The sequence below is a fragment of the Danio rerio genome, chromosome 5 (genome assembly GCF_052040795.2).
Source record: "Danio rerio strain M-AB ecotype USA chromosome 5, GRCz13ab, whole genome shotgun sequence".
In the NCBI taxonomy this organism is placed as follows: domain Eukaryota; kingdom Metazoa; phylum Chordata; class Actinopteri; order Cypriniformes; family Danionidae; genus Danio; species Danio rerio.
This window is the reverse complement of record NC_141025.1, coordinates 10,197,496-10,223,984: the sequence shown is the minus strand read 5'-3', so window position 1 is coordinate 10,223,984 and position 26,489 is coordinate 10,197,496. Positions and strand designations below refer to the sequence as shown.

Here is a 26,489-nt window from a genome sequence, read left to right as displayed (position 1 = left end):
GTAAATGATTCAATAAATACCGTACCGTGACATTCATACCGAGGTATTACCGAACCGTGAAATTCTGATACCGTTACATCCCTAATATATATATATATATATATAAGTTGTAGTATGAATTAACATGTTGTCAGCAAGAATTTGATATGAATTAGCATGTCGCTTGTATGAGTAGTATGTTAGTATGTTTCTAGTATGGATTGGTTTGTTATTATGTCCAATGTAAAGTCAATGGCAGTTTTTTATAATGAAGGTCGCTAGGGTGCCGTAAGTGGTTGCTAGGGTGTGACTAGTAAGATGAAAGGTGATCAGTGATTGGCAGATTGGTAGTGTGAGTTAAATGAGTGTAACCTTATGTCTGTTTGACAGTCTAGTGCAAAGTTATGAGGTCACAAAGTTTGGTCCAATGTTCAGTCAATGGGACTTCTCAGAGTTTTCCAGGTCAGTTTTTGGAAAACCGTAAGTCGATTCAGTTGGAAAAGATATAGCAACTTAATTCAGTATAGTTTGAAGGTTTGGAGGTAGTTTGGTGGTTGTAGTATGAACAGTCTAGTAGAAAATGCGTTAATACAGTAAATTAGTCGAAGAAGAAGAAAAAAAACAAGTTTATGTAGTATAACAGTGTGTTGGATTTCTCAAGCCAATATAATAATCAAATGATACATTTTTGAATTTAGATTTTTTTTTTAAAGTTGGATGCTAATTGTATAATCAGATTTAATGATGCATGCTAAGCTAAATTTCTCCCTCCAGACACAGAGATTGGCTGAATGGATTCAAAAATGGTAAAACTAAACTGTTTAAGTCTAGGGGAGCTGTAAAACAAGCCTATTTAAAAAGTGGAGTGTTCCTTTAAAAGTGCATATTAGAAGCTAAAGTTTACCTATTAGTACCTAAAATACAAAAGTGTTAAGTACTATCATGGACCCTTTAGGGACAAATATGTAACTTCTGGAAAAGTGTATTCATATTAACTCTAGCAATATCTGTAAATCACTCTTTCTTGCTTTTCCTCTTTGATCTAAAGCAGCAGCGCATGATGAAGAATTTGGCCATTTTAAAGCAGATGTAGAGGACTAGAGTCAGGACAGTGGTAAGAAAAGCGAACACATCCAGACAGTGGTACTGATACCAGGTCAGGTTGTGGGCCTCCACACGCAGGTGTTTTGCACCTTTATTGCGCATGACGAACTCAATCCAGAACACAGACTCGTCTAAAGGCTTCATTGGTCTGTCGTGATGAATCCTGGACAAACGCATTGCATTCTCTTTATACCTGCGGAGAAACAGAGCATCTTAGTCCAGAGATCTGCAGTGTTATGCACTGATAACAGAGTAAATCAGATCATATGAGTGACTTACGAAGGGTCATTAATGACTGTATTGAGTTTGTCCACCAGTTCTTGTGGCTGCATGCTCTTAATGCTGTCTACTACAACAGCAGCACCTCTGGTGGTCATATGAACCATATTATCAGGCTGGTCACCAAACAAGGGGATGCCGACCATCGGGACACCATGATATATGGCCTCATATACGCCATTGGTGCCCCCGTGAGTGATGAACGCTCTGGTTTTGGGGTGGCCTGATTGAGAAAAACCGTTTAATTTGTCATTGAAGTAACTTACAAAGTAGATCAACAAACAGTGGTGAAATGACCAAAAAATCATAATCAAGTAAAAATACAGAGAGTGTACTGAGGTTAGTCTGTCTGTGATGCATGATTGGATTCTACTTAGTCTACTTGGCCTAGTCACAAATGTTAATACAAACCTAGTAAATCATTCTGAGGCATCCACTTATAGATTCTAGTGTTTTCACCAAGAGTATCTGGTTTCTCTCCACCGTATCGCCACAAGACCTTTAAGACAGTTACACAAAACCACTCTCAACTGATCATAGCAATGACTAAGAGATTATAGACAAACACATGTGAATATTTAACATGACTTTATTTCATTTCAGTCCATTTATTTAGAAGAAGTGTTTAATCTATGATGATACTTGCAAGCAAAGGCTGTACTGTTACCTTCTGTGGTATCTGTGCCAGTGCTGAGGCGATTCTATTGCTCATCTCTTTGGGCACTTTGTCTATCATAGACCCCAGTGTGAAGACCACGATCCCATCATCCCCTGAGCTCTGCACAAACTCTTCCATGTCCTGCACAACAACAAAAACACTTAAACTAAAGGTGTTTAAAGTAATTCCACATATTTATGAACAGTTTGTAACATGTACAACCCCAAATCAGAAAAATTGGGACAAATAAAAAAGAAAGTCGTGATTTGTAAATTTACTTTGACTTATTTAATTGCAGACAATACAACAAAAATGTGTTCCTCAAGATATTTAAAGGATTTTTCAAAATAAGCACCTATTCCAATTCTTGCAACACATTTAAAAAAAGTTGTATCAGTAGAGCATTTACCACTTCATAATGTTGCGATTCCTTTTCACAACACTTAAAAGGCATTTAGGGACTAAAGACACTAAGTGATGAAGTGTTTCAGGTGTCATTTTGTCCCATTCATTCTGCAAACAAGTCTTAAGGTGAGCTACAGTACGGGGTATTCACTGTTGCATTTGCGCTTCAAAATGAGCCACACATTCTCTATTGGAGACAGGTCAGGACTGCAGGCAGGCCAGTCAAGTACCTGTATCTCTTCCTCTGCAGCCAGGACTTTGTAATGTGTACAGAATGTGGTTTTTCGTTGTCTTGTTAAAATATACATGGGTGTCTCTGGAAAAGAAGGCAGCATGTTGTGCTCCAAAATCTCTATGTGCTTTTCAGCGTTAGTGGTGCCATCACAGAAGTGCAAGTTACCTTTGCCAAGGGCACTGACACAAGCCCATACCCTGACTGACCTTGGCTTTTGGACTTGTTGCTGGTAACAGTCTGGATGATCCTTTTCTTCTTTGGCCCAGAGCACACAGCATCCATTTCTTCCAAAAAAAAAAAAAACTAAAATAATAATTCATCTGACTACATGTTTCCACTTTGTGATGGTTCATCCCAGATGCTTCCGAGCCCAGAGAAGTCGACATCACTTCTGGACACTGTTAACCTAGGGATTCCTTTCAATACAGAACAGTTTTAACTGAAATTTGTGGATGTAACTACGTATTGTGGTACTTGACAAAGGTTTGCCAAAGTAGTCCTAAGCCCATGTGGTGATATTGCTTATAGATAATGACGATTCTTGGTGCAGTGCCACCTGAGAGATAGGAGATCGCGGTAGTTTAGCTTTGGCATGCGCCATTGTCCTTTACTTATTGAAATTCCTCCAGAGTCCTTGAATCTCTTAATTATGTTATGCACTGTTGAAGGTGAAATATCCAAATGTTTTCCTATCTTTCTTTAAGGAACATTGTTTTTAACATTTCAATAATTTTCTCACATATTATCCTTGGCCTATCTTTGCTTCTAAAGGAGTAGACCTTTTTTGGATGCTGCTTTTACACTTTACCAAATCATAACTATAATATGATATCAGAGGTCGCGTTTACGAATATTTTCCGTCATTGACGGATTTTTTTCAGCAGTGACGGAAAAATCTGAAGGTGACTCACTCCTGTCCAGCTGATGGCGATTGTGCTTGTTTTGTCTGCTTTTGTAACCGCTGCGTACTTGCAAAAACAGACAAACCTGATAACACTCCCGTTTTTCCCAGGAGTCTCCCGTATTTCAGACCCATTTCTCACATTGTTCTATCTCCCTGAAAACTCCCCCCCCCCCCCCCCCACTCTTCAGCTTTTTGGTACAGTCCCCATGCGCACCGAACACAACATGCAACCGTCTCCATACCTGCTTTGCGCCTTTCAGTTCATGCGCACCACACCTACCCCTCCCGCTCTTCACTAGCTTAAGTGGCTCTAGTAATTCTGGTCTCCAGTGTTGCAGCAGAACGCGGCTTCAGCCTCCAAAACAAAATTAAAACTATCAGAAGTCGACTTTCCAAGGCAAAGATGCAGAATTTAATGACAATTGCCTCTGCATCAGTTTCTCTTGATGCGTTTGATTACGCACAGGCAAGCACCCAGTTCAGGTCGACATAGAAGAAAGATATGAGTTTTAGTTCGTTTGTCAAATAAATAAATAAATAATTTAGCCTATATGCTCGTTGTGCAAGTTCATTATTAAAATATAAATAAAAAAACGCAATTAGAAAATATGCACAAATATGTCAAATCGCATCATGATTTAACCAATGTACCTGATTACTCTCCCTAAAATGCTCCTGTACCTTTTTTGAAATGTGTTGCAAAACCAAAATTGGAATACGGGTTTATTTTGAAATAATATATAAAATCATGAGGAACACATTAAACAATGTTTGTTGTATAAGTCAATTTAGAAATCACTACTTTATTTTTAATTTAGGATTTTCACACTGTTCAAACCTTTTCTGAATTAGGTTTGTAGAATATACTGCCGTTTGAATGCTGCTGGTAAAATAAAGATGGATGAAATGAAATGAAATATTAAAGTAATAATACTATTGGTCAGAAATTTATTTTTTTTTTAAGTTTTATGTTTAAAATTTTACCCAAACAGCAAAGTACAATTCAAGAACAATTGACCCTCATGAGGTGTTGTTGTTTTTCAATAAAATTGGTTAAGAAATACTGAGTTTAATGAACATGATTCATTCAGACCATCACAATAACATTGTGACTCCCTCACCGAACATTACTTTCAGTCAAATAATGAACTTTTCTTGTACTTGTAGGCTTGCTTTTTACCAACAAATTAATCTTTGAATGAATGTTAAAAACACAGACACACCTTGGGTAATGGCTTGGCAGGAGTGCAGTGAAGCCCTCCGATATATTTGAAGTTGGGCACGAATGGCCGTGGAAACTCAAAATCCCAGTAGGTTCTGATTAACCAGATATCAGCTCTACCCATCATCTCACAATAGGAAGTGGACCGTCCTGAAACGAAGTGTGTTTGATAGTAAGTAAAAAAACTACTTCCCTTAAGATATTTTTGCAAATTCCCTTCTACAGATTTATTAAAACTGTCATTTTTTTATTAATAATATGCATTGTTAAGGTCTGTTTTTCTCATTTATGCTGCTTTCAGATGATGTATGAATATCAATTAAATGGTTTTGTTGATTAGGGACACATTATGAGTAATTTGCTTGTACTAAAGTATTATACAATTACTAATTGTGTTTGATTAGCTAAAGGAACATACCAAAAAAACCTTCATCTGGTGACTTGAAATATATCTTACATTCTGTAATAACTATTTTTTGAGCAGGCCAGTTAATTATTATTTGGAAGCTTCATGTTACTCACCAAAATATTCTGTGTAATAGTTGTCAAATCTTCTCCATATTAGTCTGGACAAAGTGTCTTGAGAAAGGTAGAAGAGCATATTGAAGATTCGCTCAGTAAAGCTCATCTTGTCTGTGAGTTTACTCATGGCTCCAGGAACATATGATGGTGGAGCTGGTATCTGACCACACATGCGCTCTGCTGCATGAGCAACGGAGAATCTGAACGTGTAAACCAAGGGAACATTCAGCTCTTCAGCCACAATATCACTACACGGGTACATTGGATCTGACAGGACAACGTCAAACTTTCCTTTCTTCAATTTGTCCATCAACTCTGGAGATTTGAGAATGCCGTCACAGTAGGATAAACTCATATCCTGATGTTGGGAACCAAGGTTGAAGAATTTCATTTGAATCTCCAGAAAACTTGAATTGTCCATCTCAAATACTGAGAAACGCATAAGTTCATCAAAGAAATCTTGCATGTCCTGTGCAGATTTGGACACACTGAAGTGCTGGTAAGAGAAGCGATCCGATTCTTTGGCTTTCATGAAGAGAGCGCCATCAGGCATCAGCACGGTAACATTGTGTCCCCTGTCCAATAAAGTGTCCAACACAATCTTCAGATTAATCCAGTGGCTGCCCTCAGTATACCAGACTAATATATTCCCACATTGTCCAGCGCTGAACACAGTGAGCAGAGAAAGAAAACAGACCACGAATCTCATGCTTGCAAATGTATGAGTATGAGTATGAGATCATCAGTGTTCTGCTTGAACATGTACTGTCTGGATTAATTTTTAAGCTAGTGTAAACGTCAAGTCATGGCGCATGGCATACATCAATAAACTTTTAAGGTAAAAGGTAGGAGGCCAAAGGGAAAGGCAATGAAAGTTCATACTCATAGACCTATAATCACTTCTGGGGGGTAAAAACAGGGATACAGTGTTACACGTAAGCAAACACACTATATCAACAAGTGAGGGACAAAATACCAAGACAAACTAAATGCAATAAAGGGAGTTTTATTTACAAAGATAGTGTTAATAATAATAAGTGTAAAAATGTATATAGAAAGAACAATAAATATTTACAAAAATATATTGAAAATTACAGACAACAATTGGGACACAAAATGTTTGAACAGGTAGAGGGAAGAGTTGGAGACGTGAGACGTTGGTGGCGTCCAAACAATAGAAATAAAAAAAAAAAAAACAAGCCCAACTTCTATCCTAACTGTTTTAAAGGAAAATAAATCAGTTATTGAAAAGAAAATCTTCACTTCTCTGACGCACTACCTTACCTACACTAAGATAAGAGAAAAGTAAAAATTTACAAAATAAACAAAAGGAATTGCATTTTAGTATTTTTAGGATAAACCATACGAAACATGTCTGTTCCATCCTGTTTTCTTACCAGTAAACACGGCGATGCCCAACTTGAACACAAGGGTTTTTCAGTGTTATTCTTCAGCATGTATTAAGTCTAATTAAATGCGTTTTTCAAAAGGGACGCGATAAAAATGCTGGCGTATAGGTGAAGCATCACCTACATCCATGTAGTGCTCTATTAAATGTGTTCCAAGACTTCACACTTACAGTAGCTGATGATTGATTATAAGCAAGTTTGGCATGCTGTCCCGGGAGAGCCCTGAGCTCAAAACTCCTTGAGCCCTGGGCTCCCTCTCGTTTGTAGGGCGAGAGGGGAGATCTGAGCTCAGGTAGGTCTCGAGAACCCCCCTTTTTTTTTTTTTATAAGAGCTGATGAAATAAAATGCTTGCCATGAAGAGATATGCTGCTGGACGAGAGTTTGACTGTAGTGCTAAATTTAGATTGATCAATACACGTGTAGTGCATGTTTTTGGAATGTGGGAGGAAACTGGTGAACCCGGGGGAAACCCACGCGAGCACGGGAAGAACATGCTAACTTCGCACAGAAACGACGGCCGGCCTGTTAAAGGACTAGAACTGGTGACGTTCTTGCTGTGAGGCAACAGTGTTAATCACTGGGCCACCGTGCCGCCCTATGAAGGGCAAGGTGGAGGAGTAGGGGTGGAATCAAAGATGACTATAGTGAGAAACCCTGGCTCTTTATAGTGGGTTAGGAATCGTCTGATTGGTGGATCATACATAGTTAATGCAGAACCAGCCGTGTTCAATCATAATCACGTGATCTTCTTGAAATTAGTTTATAAATAAACTTCACTTGTGATGGAACATTCCCAAATAATGATGGAAACTCACGTATCTACGGTGATAGCTTGCTGCAAAACAGACAAGTGAGACAACAAGTCCTCCAAATCTTTTAGAGTCTCAAAATTTTTTAATCGAGGTTGCACTACAGCATCATCTAAAAACGTACCCCCTCCCTGTCTCCCGCGGAGGACTGTCTCAGCATCTCAGTCATGGGACTGACCGCCCCGGATGATTTATTATCAGCTGCTTGACAATCGTGAGAGAAAAAAGGTTTCGGCAAGTTCACATGACAGACTTGGGTTTTTTTTCTTTCTATCTGGAGTTGCAATTTCATAATTAAGATCAGACATGGCACGCACCTGAGTATACGGTCCCACAAATTTAGCGCAGAACAGAGAGCTCCCTAAGGAGAGCAATGCCAAAACCTAATCCCCGAACTGAATACATGCTATTTAGACTGACGATCAAAAGCTTTTTCATTTTAATTTGAGCATTTTCCAATTTTTTTCTGTCCTGCCTGACCAGCTAAAAACAAGCATCTTTTAAACCCATTGACATATTCAAGTAACCTTTTTGGTGGTGGTTTACCTTTTAACCGATCGGCGACAACGGCAAGGGGGCCTCAAATTTTGTGTCCAAAAACTAAATAGTTTGGACTAAAACCCAAACTAGACAGTGTGACCTCCCTTGCGGCTAACAAAAGCCACAGAAGCCCTTCTCCCCAGTCACGATTGAATTCGACACAATACGCATGCAAGAGACACTCCAGTGTTTGGTGAAATCTCTTTTCAAAGTCTACGTGTGCACAATGTATGTCGCGCGACATTCTTACATGTCCCAATCTCTAAACTCAGATGTGCGTAACACTGATGGTGGACAAATGGAGAATAGATAAATAAAAGCGGACATATACCAAACCGTAACACATACTGAATGAATTGCAATGAATCCCTGACACACAACACAACACAGAAATTTAAGTGTCCCGGGCCTCGCGAGAAGCGTCCTGTCACCACAGTTATGCCACGGTGGCAGCAGCTGGATTGGAGACTGTGTGATGACGTCAGAGGGGGACACAGAAAACAGCTGGGCAGCATGAGCCAATAGGGACCACTGTAGGAATAGAAGAAGAGAGAGAGAAAGTGAGCGAGAGAGAGAGAGAGAGAGCAAAAGAGATCACATGACTATAACACATGGCTTTAACGCTACCGGAAGACAGCAGACCAGCCTTCACTATAAACAAGAACACGGACACAGAAATGGGAGCGTTTTTTGCACTATTGTCCGTTTTAGGCGTCATTGTGCAGTTACACTCTGCGTTTTTTACCACAGCTGCTGCATATATTCGCAACAGGCAAGCTATTGTTCGAGCTCTCGCTAATCGCTCGCGTCTGTCTACAAAATTACCTCTCTTGCTTTCTTTGCCACCGCGTTCATTGTTCAACCAGTGTTTGTTGACTAACAATAACAAAATGCCGAGCGAGACACATGCTTCCTGTTTATACTAGAACGTGCATGCCCAGTGTGTGCGAATGGTCACGTGATATACGTTTTTGGTGGCGCAGTGTGGACGGAGATATGTTCAGAAACGCTAGGTAAAACGCTGGTGTGGATGCGAATAGTTTTTTTTTATCTAAAACACTGTTTTAAAACGAAAACGCACTAGTGTAAACAGGGCCTACAGATACTGGAAGCCTGTGCTGGCATTTCTCCTGTGGTGTTGCTATCAGTGTGTGAAGAGTGGGAGAAGAGAGTTGCATTGACAATCCAACACAATGGGCAGCACATTGAACACATTTTATAAGTGGTCAGAAACTTGTAAATAACTCATGAAAGAATAAAGTTACGTTAAAACCAAGCACACCATTGCTTTTCTTGTGAAATTCCCAATAAGTTTGATGTGTCAAATGATCCTCTTCCTATTGAAAAAACAAAAGTTGGATCCAAGATGGCCGACTTCAAAATAGCCACCATGGTCACCACCCATCTTGAAAAGTTTGCCCCCTCACAAATACTAATGTGCCACAAACAGGACGTTAATATCACCAACCATTTCTATTTTATTAAGGTGTATCGACATAAATGGCTCACCCTGTACACTATTTAAACCTGTTCTGTACATTTTCCAAGGGCTTAGCTTGTTTGTTTTTGTCATAGTAATATTTGGCAACACTATCAATGACACTTAAAGGGTTAATTCACCCAAAACTTAATATTCTGTCATCATTTACTTTACACCTTTACTCATTCCAAACATTCATGAGATTCTTCTGATTAACACAAAAGAAGATTTTATGAAGAAAGCCGGAAACCTGTAACCATTGACTTTAATAGCATGTTTTTACTACTACGGAAGTCAAGGGTTATGAGTATTCCGCTTTTTTAAATATAGAAGAAAAAAAATATTGTGGGTGAGGTTTGAAACTACTTGAGGGTTATTAAACAGTGAGACATTTAATACAGTGAATAGACTATCACCTTATTATGTAAGAAAAACACAATGATTATCATCATATTGTCTAAACATTGTCAAATGCCATCAAAGCAGCAGCATATTTGCCTTTATAGAGTGGAGGAACTATGAGGTCAATTTGTATGCCAAAACCCGGAAGCGAGTCAGCATTATACATATAGCAGTTTCGGTTCCCTTGTCCCAAAGTAAATGGGTTTTTTCAATGGGATTTCAGTAAAATCGCTTAAATAAGGTCCATGGTTTACACAAACTCAAGATACTTTCACGTGTTACTCTACGACATAAAACACATCAGTTACATTACACTTGATTTTTTAAATCGGTTATGCTTCTTTAAAAAGATGGTTGCTATCAATTTACTAAATGGGACTACAGGGGGAGTCGGAGACATTATACGTCATCCAGCTGATCTGTCTGTGATTTAAGTATTAAATAATGCCTTCACTTGTAAAGACTGGCAAGACAGATTAATTTGTTGATCATTTATTTTAATGAAACGATATTATGAAGATACTGCTTACTAGTGCAGCCTGTCTCTTTCCTGCTCTCAGTAATGCAAACATGTGAATAAATGTGTAAAAAATACATATTAACTGTCATTTTAACATGAACAAATGATTTTTCGACATTTTTTTTTTCTTCATCTGAACACATTTACTGTCATACCTGCACTATGTACACTCCTCCTTAAAATGTATAGCAGATGTGACTGTATGGGCTGCTTTTCGCTGTAATTCGTGACACACAAAGAATATTGAATGTTGTTCTCTATCCATGATGGAATTTGCAGGCATTTGATTCACTTGTCCCTCATGCCTCATTTCTGTCATCTATTAGTAAGTTAAGCAGGCTATGTGCACGCGAACGATACAGTTATTTAAATATGTCTTATGACAATACTATATAGGCACATTTATACAGTTTTAAAACTTTTACAACAACCGTAAAGCAAAACAGATGTATTTCTCAGGTAGAAACCATCCAAAAGGCACGTATCTATGTTTATTTTTGCGTATTTATTTGTTTATAATAAACCGAGAGATTAACTCTTTGTCATTAACCTTATTTTTAAAAATCAGCTTAAAAAGTTGTCTGTAGCAGGGGGGTGCTGACGTCACAGGCGAGTGTCCTGAAGGCGCTGTAGTCCGTTTATAGCCTAATGTTAGCTTTTCAGTTCTTGCGTTTGCATTTAAGATCTTAAAGTGCTCAAAGTTGTATTTTCGTGTGAGGACTGGACAAAACGTGTAAGTGTAATGAACAGTGTTTCAGCACAGAGCTCATTATTTGCAATCTTTAAAAAGCCTATGGGAAAACCCTTCACGGATTTTATTGAGGGAACCAGTTTTATGCTAGCAGCCATTTAGCCTACAAGGTGATGTCATAGTTCCTCCACTCTATACAACAGAACATAACAACAGCAACTAAATCACAGACCAGGATGATGTAGACTACTTGTTTCTTTAAGTTTAGATAGATACATTTACAGTGGAATATCATTCATGAACATCCTTTAAACATTTCTCTGCTGAAAAAAAAAACAGCTTAAACCAGCATAGGCTGGTTGGCTGGTTTAAGCTGGTTGACCAGGCTGGTTTTAGAGGGGTTTTGGCCATTTTCAGGCTGGCTTCCAGCTATTTGCAGTCTGGTCTTAGCTAGTCAGGCTGGAAGATGAACAGCTAAAACCAGCTTGACCAAGCTGGGAGCCCAGCCAAAACCAGCTATGTCCAGCTTAAACCAGCTGGTCAAGCTGGTTTTGGTTGATTTTAGCTGGTCATTTACAGCCTGACCATCTAAGACCAGACTGGAAATGGCTGGAAATCAGCCTGGAAATGGCCAAAACCCCTCTAAAACCAGGCTGGTCAACCAGCTAAAACCAGCCGACCAGCCTAGGCTGGTTTAAGCTGGATTTTTCAGCAGGGTTATGTATGGTTGCCATTCATCCAACATAAAACAAATCTCAATGTGAACTGTTACACCAAAAAGTATTGTGTACAGACAAAAGTTCCTGTCAAGGTCTGTAAAAGTACTATACATATTGTCATCAAATCGTCTTTGCTGATCCTTCCTTTAACAACTAGCTGGCGAATCCCACTTTGCAGGGTAGGTTATTATATTAATCATCCCAATGTTCACTCATAGGGCAGCATGGTGGTGTAATGGGTAGCACAATCGACTCACAGCAAGAAGGTCGCTGGTTCGAGCCTCGGCTTGGTCAGTTGGCATTTCTTTGTGGAGTTTGCTTGTTCTCCTCGTGTTTGCAAGGATTTCCTCCGGGTGCTCCGGTTTCCCCAACAAGTCCAAAGACATGCGCTATAGGTGAATTAGGTAAGCTATATTGGACGTAGTGAATGCGTGTGAATGGGTGTGTATGGATGTTGGATGATGGGTTGCAGCTGGAAGGGCATTCGCTGGGTAAAACATATGCTGGATAAGTTGGTGGTTCATTCCACTGTGGTGACCCCAGATTAATAAAGGGACTAGGCCGAAAAGAAAACTAATGAATGAATGAATGTTCACTCATTAATGTTCACTCATCCCTAGTCATGATCAATCCCACACACACCCGCACTCGGCTAGTGTTTGAAGGGAAAGGCGCATTCATGTTTTACTCGATCTGGCACTTCATATTCAGAATTGTTTTGTGTCAATGTCAATACAAACAGGCAAAATATTCGGATAAATGACAAATCATTTAAATGACTCTGAGTTGATTATTTAAAAAAAAATCAATAGTTTTAAACAAGTTGCACTTTAAGATTTAAATCTCAGCTGGATGTTTTCATTAACTTAGAGCTGTGTTACAGACTGCATATAAGGTAATATTCAAAAACCCATAATAGGGGCACTTTAAGTCTGAAGGAGTTGCAAACAAGCCTATTTCCCCAAAAAAAAGTGTTCCTTTAAAAGTGCATATTAGAACCTAAAGTTTACATATTAGTACCTAAAATATAAAAGAACTTTTAAAAAACTTTAAGCACCATAATAAACCCTTTAGATACAAATATGTAACTTCTGTAAAGGTACCACCCCAGTGACAGATTTTGTGCCTTTATTTCTGAGAGTGAACTACTGTATACTGTATATGCAAGTATGAACTGTACCGGTGGATATTTCTCTCAGTCCAAATCACTCTTTTTTGCTTTTCCTCTTTGATCTAAAGCAGCAGCGCATGATGAAGAATTTGGCCATTTTAAAGCAGATGTAGAGGACTAGAGTCAGGACAGTGGTAAGAAAAGCGAACACATCCAGACAGTGGTACTGATACCAGGTCAGGTTGTGGGCCTCCACACGCAGGTGTTTTGCACCTTTATTGCGCATGACGAACTCAATCCAGAACACAGACTCATCTAAAGGCTTCATTGGTCTGTCGTGATGAATCCTGGACAAACGCATTGCATTCTCTTTATACCTGCGGAGAAACAGAGCATCTTAGTCCAGAGATCTGCAGTGTTATGCACTGATAACAGAGTAAATCAGATCATATGAGTGACTTACGAAGGGTCATTAATGACTGTATTGAGTTTGTCCACCAGTTCTTGTGGCTGCATGCTCTTAATGCTGTCTACTACAACAGCAGCACCTCTGGTGGTCATATGAACCATATTATCAGGCTGGTCACCAAACAAGGGGATGCCGACCATCGGGACACCATGATATATGGCCTCATATATGCCATTAGTGCCCCCGTGAGTGATGAACGCTCTGGTTTTGGGGTGGCCTGATTGAGAAAAACAGATCAATTTGTCATTAAAGTAAATTACAAAGTAGATCAACAAACAGTGGTGAAATGACCAAAAAATCATAATCAAGTAAAAGAACCATTACTTGCCAAATAATGTAGAGCAATTAGAGTAAAAATATAGAGTGTATTGAGGTTAGTCTGTCTGTGATGCATGATTAGATTCTACTTAGTCTACTTCACCCAGTCACAAATGTTAATACAAACCCAGTAAATCATTCTGAGGCATCCACTTATAGATTCTAGTGTTTTCACCAAGAGTATCTGGTTTCTCTCCACCGTATCGCCACAAGACCTGCAACACAGTTACACAAACACACTCTCAACTGATCATAGCAATGAATAAGAGACTATAGACAAACACATGTAAAGATTTAACATGACTTTTTTCATTTCAGTCCATTTATTTAGAAGAAGTGTTTAATCTATGATGATACTTGCAAGCAAAGGCTGTACTGTTACCTTCTGTGGTATCTGTGCCAGTGCAGAGGCGATTCTATTGCTCATCTCTTTGGGCACTTTGTCTATCATAGACCCCAGTGTGAAGACCACGATCCCATCATCCCCTGAGCTCTGCACAAACTCTTCCATGTCCTGCACAACAACAAAAACACTTAAACTAAAGGTGTTTAAAGTAATTCCACATGTTTTATGAACAGTTTGTAATATGCTGGGACATGTACATCCCCAAATCAGAAAAAGTTGGGACAAATAAAAAAGAAAGAAGTGATTTCTAAATTTACTTTGACTTTTATTTAATTGCAGACAATACAACATAACTTTTTAACTTGTTCCTTATGATTTATTTATTTATTCATTTCAAAATAAACACATATTCAAATTTTGGTTATTGCAACACATTTCGAAAACAATTTGGAACATTAAAGCACTTACCACTTCATGATGTTGCTACTCCTTTTCACAACTCTTAAAATACGTTTAGGGACTAAAGACACTAAGTGATGAAGTGTTTCAGGTGTCATTTTGTCCCATTCATTCTGCAAACAAGTCTTAAGGTGAGCTACAGTACGGGGTATTCACTGTTGCATTTGCGCTTCAAAATGCGGCACACATTCTCTATTGGAGACAGGTCAGGACAACAGGCAGGCCAGTCAAGTACCTGTATCTCTTCCTCTGCAGCCAGGACTTTGTAATGTGTACAGAATGTGGTTTTTCGTTGTCTTGTTAAAATATACATGGGCGTCCCTGGAAAAGAAGGCAGCATGTTGTGCTCCAAAATCTCTATGTGCTTTTCAGCATTAGTGGTGCCATCACAGAAGTGCAAGTTACCTTTGCCAAGGGCATTGACTTAAGCCCATACCATGACTGGCCCTGGCTTTTGAACTTGTTACTGGTGACAGTCTGGATGATCGTTTTCTTCTTTGGTCACGGCATCTATTTCTCCCAAAAAATACATGAAACACTGACTGATTCATCTGACCACAGTACACATTTCCATTTTGTGATGGTCCATCCCAGATGCCTCTGAGCCCCTTGAGAAGTCGATGGCACTTCTGGACACTGTTAACATAGGGCTTTCTTTTGGCGTGTGGTGATATCGCTTATAGATGAATGACGATTCTTGATGCAGTGCCACCTAAGGGATAGGAGATCACAGTTGTTCAGCTCAGGCTTGTGCCCTTGTCCTTTATGTACTGCAATTCCACCAGATTCCTTGAATCTCTAGATCAGGGGTCACCAACCCTGTTCCTGGAGAGCTACCTTCCTGCAGAATTCAGTCCCAACCCTGATCAAACACACCTGAACCAATTAATACTACCTAAAGCAGCACTTGATAATTACAAACAGGTGTGTTTGGCCAGGGTTGCAACTGAAATGTGCAACAATGTAGCTCTCCAGGAACAGGGTTGGTGACCCCTGCTCTAGATTATGATATGCACTGTTAAATATGAAATATCCAAATGTTTTCCTTTCTTTCTTTGAGGAACTTTGTTTTTATACATTTCAATAATTTTCTCACATATTGGTTGGCAAACTGGCGATCTTCTGCCCATCTCTGCTTCTAAAGGACTAGACCTTTCTTGGATGCTGCTTTTGGACCAAATCATAATTATAATCACCTGTTGACATCACTTGTTTCAAATCACATCATTATTTATCCAGTTTATCTGATTACTCACCCTAAGTTGCTCCTGTACCTTTTTTGAAATGTGTTGCAAAAACCAAAATTGGAATAGGTGTTTATTTTGAAATGATAAAATCATAAAGAACACATTAAATAATGTTTGTTGTATAAGTCAAAGTAAATTTAAAAATCACTACTTTCCTTTTTATTTGCATTTTCCATACTATCCCAACCTTTTCTGAATTGGGGTTGAAGAATATATTGCAGTTTTCTGGTAAAATAAAGATGGTTAATGAAATAGCAAAGTAAAAGTAATAATGGCAAGAAGATGTATTTTTTATTGAACCCAAACAGCATACGATTCAAGAAGAAATGACTCTTATGAGTTGTTGTTTTTCAATAAAGTGGATAAGAAATACTGAGTTAAATGAACATAATTCAGTCAGACTATCACAATAATATCATGTGACTCGCTCACCGAACATTACTTTCAGTCAAATAATGAACTTTTCTTGTACTTGTAGGCTTGCTTTGTACCAACAAAGGAAGCTGAATGTTAAAAACACACACACCTTGGGTAAAGGCTTGGCAGGGGTGCAGTGAAGCCCTCCGATATATTTGAAGTTGGGCACGAATGGCCGTGGAAACTCAAAATCCCAGTAGGTTCTGATTAACCAGATATCAGCTCTACCCATCATCTCACAATAGGAAGTGGACCGTCCTGAAATGAAGTGTGTTTGATAGTATGTAAAAAACAAATTCCCTTAATAATATGCATTGCTAAGGTCTTTCATTTTGCTAACTTACTCAATATTTAGATTTTTTCTAAATCCTCAGTTTTTAGATTTTCAAATAATTGTATCTCGACCACATAATACTCTGTCCAAACAAACTATACCATATCATATTATACCAAACCATAGCTTATCTATTCTGCTTTCAGATGATGATTTGGTTGTACTAATTGTGTTTGTTTAGCTAATAGAACATACCCAAAACCCTTTTATCTTGTAACTTTAAATATATATCTTACATTCTGCGCATGCTATTTTTTAGACAGGTCAGTTTATTTTTATTTGGAAGCTTCACGTTACTCACCAAAATATTCTGTGTAATAGTTGTCAAATTTTTTCCACATTTGTTTAGAAAAGGTGTCTAGAGAAAGGTAGAAGAGCATATTAAATATTCGCTCAGTAAAGCTCATCTTGTCTGTGAGTTTACTCATGGCTCCAGGAACATATGATGGTGGAGCTGGTATCTGACCACACATGCGCTCTGCTGCATGAGCAACGGAGAATCTGAACGTGTAAACCAAGGGAACATTCAGCTCTTCAGCCACAATATCACTACATGGGTACATTGGATCTGACAGGACAACGTCAAACTTTCCTTTCTTCAATTTGTCCATCAACTCTGGAGATTTCAGAATGCCGTCACAGTAGGATAAACTCATATCTTGATGTCTGGAACCAAGCTCAAAGAATTTCATTTGAATCTCAAGCAGGTTTGAATTCTCCAACTCAAACACTGAGAAATGCAGAACTTCATCTAAGAAATCTTGCATGTCCTGTGCAGATTTGGACACACTGAAGTGCTGGTAGGAGAAGCGATCCGATTCTTTGGCTTTCATAAACAGAGCGCCATCAGGAACCAGCACTGTAACATTGTGTCCCCTGTCCAATAAAGTGTCCAACACAATCTTTAGATTAATCCAGTGGCTGCCCTCAGTATACCAGACTAATATATTCCCACATTGTCCAGCGCTAAACACAGTGAGCAGAGAAAGAAAACAGACCACGAGTCTCATGCTTGCGAATGACAGAGTATGAGATTATCAGTGTTCTTCTTGAACATGTACTGCCTGGTTTAATTTTTAAGCTAATATATACTGTGGATTTCAACAAGTCATGGCGCATGGCATAAATCAATAAAGTTTTAAGGTAAAAGGTTGGAGGCCAAAGGGAAAGGTAATGAAAGTTCATACTCATAGACCTATAATCCCTTCTGGGGGGTAAAAACATGTGTACAGTGAAAACTTTAACCCAGTTTTATGCAATAGTTTTAAACATGTAAAGCAAACTAATATAAAAGGTTGATGTCACATTTTTAAGAAGGGGGACCAGATGGTGTAGTCCAACTATAAGGGGATCACACTCCTCAGCCTTCCTTGAAAAGCCTATGCCAGTGTCCTAGAGAGGAGAATCCAGCTAATAGTCGCACGTTGGATTTAGGAGAAACATTGCAGATTTTTGTTTAGGCTGTGAAACACTGGATCAGCTCTGTAGTCTCTCTACTGTGCTTGAGGGTTCATAGGAGTTTGTCAGACTAGTTCACATGTATACTTGGAGAAGGTATTTGATTGTGTCCCTTGTGGTATTCTGTGGTGGGTGCTCTGTAAGTATGGAGTTGGAGGCACTTTGTTAAGGGTTGTCTGATCTCTGTATTACTAGAGCAAAAAGGGCAAAAAGTCGGACGTGTTCCTGAACACGTTGGACTCTGGGTTTGATTTTGGGGCACAGAATTTGCAAATGATATTTTCTGGTTGGCTTCATTGGACCTGCATTGAGGTCATCATGTTAAACTGAAAAAGGAGGCTTGCCATCTCCAGGTTAGAGGAGGCATTAGCAACATTGTTCATGTTGATTTCACACTTTGAATATACATGTGAAATGTAAATATAAAATATTGCATTTTCTTTTAGCACATGCAAATAATTTCCTTAATGTTATTATTTTTTTTTTTTGGCCAAAGTGTTAACAATGTTGGCAAATAAATATGCAGAAATAAATTTTACCCTGTCTGTTGGACTAGAATTCGCTCTTTATCTCACCAAAATTTTCAGTGTAATTGTTGTTGTTTTTTCCAGGCATAAATAGTCTTGAGATTAGAAGAACATATAGCAGTTTCTGTGAGTAATCACTTACATTTGATCCTTTTTCTTGCGCAACCTTTTTTTTTATGGCTTTAGATCTTGTGTAAAGCAAATATTGAAGATTATGGGCTCTTTTATGGTACATTTGTTTTCCTTTTCTGGAGGTGGACAACTGTAAAAGCATGGGGGCGGGGCGCTATCACTATAATTTGGCCTATATCTGATATTAAGGCATGGATAAACTAGGGTGGCATTTGACACCCTGAGAAAAAGCATTGGCAGTACTGGAAACCAAGTATATTAAAATATAAATCAGTTTTCTCGCATCACTTTAAGGACACAAAATACATAGTGCAAAGAACGATTCATGAACTGCTTTTAGTCAGTCATGCAGCCGCAGTCTCCATGTTACCATATATTCATTCATTCATTTTCTTTTCAGCTTAGTCCCTTTATTAATCTAGGATCGCCACAGTGGAATGAACTGCCAAGTTATCCAGCATATGTTTTATGCAGCGGATGCTCTTCCAGCTGCAACCCATCACTGGGAATGTTGCCATATATAGTCATTATAAACATTGTGTCATTGGACTTTTAAAAATAGTACTAATACTGATTAATACTAAATTAGGTAACACTTTACCATAACAGTACATGAATAATGATGTATTAATATGTAAACTAAACATTACTTTATTATGAATTAATGATGAGTTAAGGTATGCACTAATTATGAATTAAATTTAACTACAACATGAGTCACATGAGTTCATGTGTAAATAACGACTACCTTAATTACTTGTTAGTTCATGGTTGTTTGTTAATTAATGTATTAATTACCACATTAGTTTATGCTTAATTTAACCATGATGAACTCATGATATGTTAATGTATAATAATGTTGAGACTTTACTTGGAGGGTCACATCATCATTAACCAATTCTTAACTACTCATAAACTCCTTATGCACGTCCAACTAGTGAGTTTACACTGAATAACAATAGAGAAGTGTTCTGTCAACATCAACATGAAGAGGAGTTCATAAGTAGTTAAAGGGCCATGAAACCCCCTCGTTTCAGCAGGGTGTTTTCACACCTCTACTTTGGAAAAAGTCAGAAAAGTGGGCGTGTCCAGCTCTGTTTAGGGGGGAGTGTCGGAGGAAGAAAAGCGGCTTGGTATGGGAGTGTCTATTTGGGCGCGCTGAATTTCAGAGTCAAAACACACACACCCACAGCGGACAATGTGACTGTGTTTACATGGACATCTGTAGTCGAATTATTTGCCAAATTATTAAATGGTGGACTTTAACTGCAGTTTGGCTCTTTCATTCAGGGAATTCAATAATGTCCCTCCCGACAAACGTGATATTTGATTCGAGGCGCTGCTCTAAGCGTGTATTTTTCATGCAATGTTTGATACCGCACGGCGAATGAGAGAAAAAAAAACTCAGCATTTCCCGTAAACTTAGATGCACACGGCAGGTAGCGTCAGAAAGCCGCGTGTGTTATTCCGGTCACAAAATCCAACACGAGGTTATAGTTTGGTTGTAACTGTTAGTGCTAACTTGTTTACACTCGGTGCAATAGTTTGTTTGATACGAATAAAATACGAACTGAATAAACAAAGAGCGCTGGTCGCTCACTTACCAAATCTGTAGAGACAGGACAATCACCAGCAACTAGAGCCGCGTCTTTATTTAGAGGAGACTACAAACTGGATCTCAGCGTTTGCAGATGAGAACAGCTCTCAGGTAAACAATGTTCCTCCTTAGACACGTAAGTTATTGTTGTCGAGCGTCGCGTACACTGTTAATCCACACGTGACTCCAGATGAGCTCTCAAAGAGAGAAAATAAAAACAAAACTTAACTGCAGCAAACAATAAAAGCAACACTTCACGCTTGTTTTGCCAACACAACGTGGCGTCTCTGTCATCTAAACACTATGACAGTAATGAATATTAATAAAGTTGCACAATACAGCGCGCTGATTGGTTTGAACCAAGCCTTACTCATGCATTAATGCAACACACTGTAAGACGTAATAAGACTCACTCTGGCACAGACGTCCAGTCTGCACGCTGGAATACAGGCTATTATGTCATGGCCGTGACGCAGCTTCAAAAATTCGTTTCAAACCGGAAGTACGAATTTGCTTGAAATAACGCAAAAACAACCAATTTACACTTTTTAGTGAAATATAGGTGTCCTAATAGTGTTTTTAGCAGTGTGGGACACATATACGACTGTCAACAGCTCAAAAAATGTGTTTTGGTGTTTCGTGACCCTTTAAGGATGAGTTAATAGTGATGTGTCCCTCCAAGTAAAGTCATGACACAACTATACATTAACAGCTCATGAGTTCATGTTGGTTACATTTAGCCTAAACTTAAATGTTAATTAATACATTAATTAACAACATGTACTAACAAGTAATTAAGGTAGTCGTTATTTACACATGAACTCATGTGACTCATGTTGTACTTAAAGTTAATTCATAATTAGTGCATACCTAAACTCATCATTAATTCATAATAAAGTAATGTTTAGTGTACATATTAATACATCATTATTCATGTACTGTTATTGTAAAGTGTTACCCTAAATTAATAATGTAATTTGTTGTTTAAGGAAGTAGGAAAATGGAGTTTGGAGTTAGCTATCCCCTAACTTGCTAGCAATATACACTATTTGAACCTGTTCTGTACATTTTCCAAGGGGTTAGCTTGTTTGTTTTTGTCATAGTAATATTTGGCAACACTATCAATGACACTTAAAGGGTTAATTCATCTAAAAATGAAGATTCTGTCATCATTTACTTCACACCTTCACTCATTCCAAACATTTAGGAGACTCTGATTAAATAAAAGAAGATTTTATGAAGAAAGCTGGAAACCTGTAAGTAACCAATGACTTCCATAGCAAGTCTTTTTTACTACTATGAAAGTACAAGGGTTATACGTATTCATTTTTTTTTAAATATAGGTGAAAAAAAACTTATAGAGGTTTGAAACCACTTGAGGGTTACTAAACAGCGAAACATTTATCACAGTAAAGAGACTATCACCTTGTATATTAATCCAGAAAAAACAAACAAAAAGCGCTCTGGGGTAAGTTCAAATGTTTGGTCGGTGCTCTTTGGGTAAGGGATTCATCAAAACAGCAACAAGAATCAGTCCAAGGCACTCAAATAAAGTGAAAAATTTTAAAAGCCTTTATTAAACCTGCTAGTTTTTAGAGATTTAGCCATGTGAATAAAGGCTTTTTAAATTTTTCACTTTATTCGAGTGCCTTGGACTGATTCTTGTTAGACTATCACCTTATTGGGCAAGACAAACACAATGATTATCATCATATTATCTATATCAGTGGTCAACAAACTTGTTCCTGGAGGACCGGTGTCCTGCAGATTTTAGCTCCAACCTTAATCAAACACACCTGAACAAGCTAATCAAGCTCTTGCTAGGTATACTTGAAACATCCAGGCAGGTGTGTTGAGACAAGTTGGAGCTAAACCCTGCAGGGACACCGGCCCTCCAGGACCGAGATTGGTGATCCCTGATTTATATAAAACTGTGTCAAACGCCATCAAAGCCACAGCATAATTACTCATACCACAGATCATCACAACAGCAATTAAAACAAAGACCAGGATGCAGCTTAATGTATGATATTTTATTAAGTGTAAATAGCTACATTTACACTGGAATAACACTTTGTGTGGTTATTTATAACCTAATTACGAGAGGATCACGTGCTTATGATTAACACAGCTGGCACCTTATTAGCTCTGTAATCTGTCCTATTAGATGATTACGGAAGCATTATGTAATGTAATGTAATGTAATGTAATGTAATGTGTATTTATATAGTGCATTTATTGTGTATGGCCATACACCCAAAGCGCTTCACAAACATGAGGGGGGTCTCTCAACACCACCACCAGTGTGCAGCATCCACTTGGATGATGCGACGGCAGCCACAGGACAACGGCGCCAGTGCGCTCACCACACACCAGCTATTGGTGGAGAGGAGAGACAGTGATAGAGCCAATTCGGTGGAAGGGGATGATTGGGAGGCCATGATCGTATGGGCCGATAGAGGGACTTTAGCCAGGACACCAGGGTTACACCCCTGCTCTTTCACGAGAAGTGCCATGGGATTTTTAATGACCACAGAGAGTCAGGACCTCGGTTTAACGTCTCATCCGAAAGACGGCGCCCACTGACAGTATAGTGTCCCCTTTACTTTTTACTGGGGCATTAGGACTCACACACACCTCAGGTTGAGCGCCCCCTGCTGGCCTCACTACCAACACTTCCAACAGCAACCCGGTGTTCCCTAGTGGTCTCCCATCCAGGTACTAACCAGGCTCAGCCCTGCTTAGCTTTAGTGAGTAACCGGTCTTGGGCTGCAGGGTGATATGGCTGTGGCTATAAATAACCAGAGTTTTTCACTCCAGTTTTCTTCGTCTTGAAGCTTCGCCCCTTCCACCCCTACTTCCTCCGCTTTTTTTCCGATAGGGCGTCACGGTGGCCCGGTGGACACGGTTGAACACCGTTGGTCCAACCTCCTATCAGGCCGGTTGGCGTTTCTGTGCAGAGTTTCCATGTTCTCCCCGTGTTCATGTTGGTTTCCCCCGGGTTCCCCAGTTTCCTCCCACCCTCCAAAAACAAACCATAGCCAATCGACTAAAACAAATTATCACCCAAGACAACCTTAGTTCGCCCTTCTCACACAGCGACAAGCAGGGGAGTTCTCGAGACCTACCTGAACTCGAACTGCCCTCTTGCCCTTCTAACAGGAGGGAGCCCCGGGCTCGAGGATATTACGAGCTCAGGGCTCTCTCCCGGGACAGCATGCCAAATACGCTTTATTCATCATCAGCTAAGTGTGAACTCTTTAAAATAAATATTCATTTAACATTTATGTAAATCACAGTGCAGGTTGTCATTCATCCATCATAAACACAATTTTTATAAAAACACCAAACAGTATTATTGTGTTGCTGCATGAAACAAAACTACATGAATTTTATTTGTCGTCATCAATGCAGCACGATTATTAACAATCTCTCCACCAGATCTCATCATTTTCAAACCCTGGCAATAGCCATGCAAACAACCTTATGCTTTTCCACAACTGAAGCATGATACTGTAGTTCATTGATGAGATGAAATAAACTGAATTGTTGTATTAGGATTTTTAAAAAGACAATACAAATATTAATATTGACTAGACCTAAGGATTTCTCAGTGCTTCTTGAGGTAGTTACTCACTAGTTATAAGTAGGCCCACACGAAATCTGCGCGCAAAGAATTCTGCAGATTTTTAGCCCATCATTGATTCATTTACATTTACATTTAGTCATTTAGTCATTTAGCAGACGCTTTTATCCAAAGCGACTTAGAAATGAGGACAAGGAAGCAATTTACACAACTATAAGAGCAACAATGAATAAGTGCTATAGGCGAGTTTCAGGTCTGTAAAGTCTAAGAAGGAAAGCATTAGTACATTTTTTTTTTTTTTTTTTGAGTACAGTTAGTGGTATATCCAGAGAGGCAATTGCAGATTAGGAAGTGAAGTGGAGACTGTTTATTTCTGTTTATTTACTGCTGTAGATGTGCATAAATTTATATTCATTCAGTTTTTAAAATTAATTTCAGTAATATTATTGACTAATATGAAAATATTTATCTGATTTATTTACAATATAGTTTGTAAAGTAATATTTTCTGTCTTTTAGTCGATATATTATATGGGAGACTTGCTTTGTTTTCCAAATAATGTGGATCTACTGTAATTAGATTTGCATTGTAAACATTAAATACAAGTTAAAACGGTATTGCTTTTATTTTTATATATGAAGGTTATAGTTCTGATACTCCCAAAATCATTCCGCATAAATCCACAGATTTTTTACCAAAATTCTGTGCAGAAATAGCAAAAAATGTCTGCAGATTCCGTCTGGCCCTAGTTATAACAAAACAGCAAAGTTGTCAAAGCTGTACATGTATAGCACTTATTGAAAAACATGCTTTTCTTGCCAACACATAAATCATTTTCTAGATCCGCCCCTGCTACTGTTATAATATGTACATTGTAGTGTCCAGATGGTTTAATGACTAATTCTAAAAGACACAAAAAAACTTACTTACATCTTCGAATATTCCTATGCTTACAAAAACAGCTATTAGCAATGAGAGGAAACATAAAAGACGACAGAGGCACCTTCCACAGAGAGTTCGAAGAGGACAAGAACGATGTACTGAAGTGGGTCAATTTTCTGCTGACCACAAAGGAAGAAATTGCCCAAATGACACTTCTGACCAACTATTACAATCGGAGACTGAAAGAAGCCTGGGAGCATTATCTTCAGAAAAAGATATTCTTTGCCAACTAGTAGCTATGACCTTGGAGAACAAGACTCCTGGAAGACTGCCCGAAGGCTGATGTAATACAAAAAATGCTTTGCTATGTTTGTATTTCAATGTATCACCTAGATCAGGGGTCACCAACCCTGTTCCTGGAGAGCTACCTTCCTGCAGAATTCAGTCCCAACCCTGATCAAACACACCTGAACCAATTAATACTACCTAAAGCAGCACTTGATAATTATAAACAGGTGTGTTTGGTCAGGGTTGCAACTGAAATGTGCAACAATGTAGCTCTCCAGGAACAAGGTTGGTGACCCCTGCCCTGGAGAGTGAACACAAAGGGATTTCTTCTATGTATTAACAGATATACTCACATATATCAAACTTTAGATATCCCCAAGTATATCAGACACTAATTGTGTATTTACTGAAAGAGATTTCTATGTATTAACAGATATCCTCAAGTATATTAGACTTTGATAGCTTAAAACAGGGGTCACCAATCTCGGTCCTGGAGGGCCGGCGTCCCTGCAGGATTTAGCTCCAACTTGCCTCAACACACCTGCCTTGGTGTTTTAAGTATACCTTGTAAGACCTTGATTAGCTTGTTCAGGTGTGTTTGATTAGGGTTGGAGCTAAAATCTGCATAACACCGGCCCTCCAGGAACAAGTTTGATGACCCCTGGCTTGTCAAGGCATGCCTGTATTCAAGGCTTGAATACTGTATAAAAGGCTGGTGTGGACAGACCAGCAGCGCGCTTAAACTGACTTCTGTATACTGAATGTCTCAGGCCCTTTATTCTCAAAGGAGGATAAATGTTTTTGATTTGTTATTGTGATTTTATTGTGATTGTTTTATTCTTCTTTTTCACTGGACTTAACTTATAACTAAAAGTGAATTTTATAAATTTTCTTCACTGGAGTGAACATTGGCTTCATTTGCAGAACCCATCAAGATACCTTGTGTGGTAAGGTACGAATCTAATTTATTCCTTGTGGAGGAGTCCATCTATTAGCCCAATGACGAAACTAACAGCATGGTCGAAGGTTTAATGCATGTAAGCCTTTTCTAGTGCTTCTGAAAATAATTGTATTATTTATTAGAATTTATTTATATTCGTTTTTTAGCTCCGAATTCAATCTGACTCCAATTTGAATGATCCCAAAATTTAGATTGTATTTCTAATTGTAAGAACTGATCACATTCATCATTTATGATTTAATTTAGAGTTTTGATATTTTCTGGGGTCAGATATTCTAAATTGTATGATCATTTGGGACCAACATCGCTCAGAGTTCCACGCCCCGCGCTTTTTCTCACGGACAATATGTCGACACCCTAAAAATAGTCAGAGGATGCAGGATTAACTAATATTCAAATAGGCTGGTTGCCTAAGGCTCACCTAGTCCTAAAAGAATAGATCCTTTAGCCAAGCCCATGCAACTCGCTACTTTCAGTG

The 26,489-nt window shown here is 38.6% G+C and overlaps 2 protein-coding genes across 5 annotated transcripts in view; both read right to left on the bottom strand.

Annotated features, from left to right (window-relative positions):
* ugt2b5 (UDP glucuronosyltransferase 2 family, polypeptide B5) overlaps positions 1–26,489 on the bottom strand; it is a 43,887-nt gene continuing 17,398 nt past the window's right edge. The window contains exons 2-7 of one of the 2 annotated variants that reach the window (XM_087251057.1): positions 5,309–6,027; positions 4,788–4,936; positions 2,030–2,161; positions 1,774–1,861; positions 1,363–1,585; positions 1–1,276 (exon numbers count right to left, since the gene is read on the bottom strand). In XM_087251057.1, the coding sequence (XP_087107183.1) occupies positions 994–1,276; positions 1,363–1,585; positions 1,774–1,861; positions 2,030–2,161; positions 4,788–4,936; positions 5,309–6,017 (1,584 nt within the window). In that variant the 5' untranslated portion in view covers positions 6,018–6,027 and the 3' untranslated portion in view covers positions 1–993. 2 annotated transcript variants of the gene reach the window in all.
* LOC147843853 (UDP-glucuronosyltransferase 2C1-like) lies at positions 9,525–17,670 on the bottom strand. 3 transcript variants are annotated; one of them, XR_015490763.1, is made up of 7 exons: positions 16,882–17,670; positions 16,356–16,504; positions 14,160–14,291; positions 13,905–13,992; positions 13,454–13,676; positions 11,851–13,367; positions 11,399–11,515 (listed from the first exon to the last, which is right to left on the bottom strand). XR_015490763.1 is itself a non-coding variant. In XM_087253223.1 (6 exons), the coding sequence occupies exons 1-6, from the start codon at positions 17,588–17,590 to the stop codon at positions 13,085–13,087; spliced, it is 1,584 nt and encodes a 527-aa protein (XP_087109349.1). In that variant the 5' UTR covers positions 17,591–17,670; the 3' UTR covers positions 9,525–13,084. The 3 variants fall into 3 exon arrangements, 1 of the variants encoding a protein (XP_087109349.1); XM_087253223.1 differs by having other exon boundaries at positions 9,525–13,367; XR_015490764.1 differs by lacking the exons at positions 16,356–16,504; positions 16,882–17,670 and adding an exon at positions 14,592–14,835.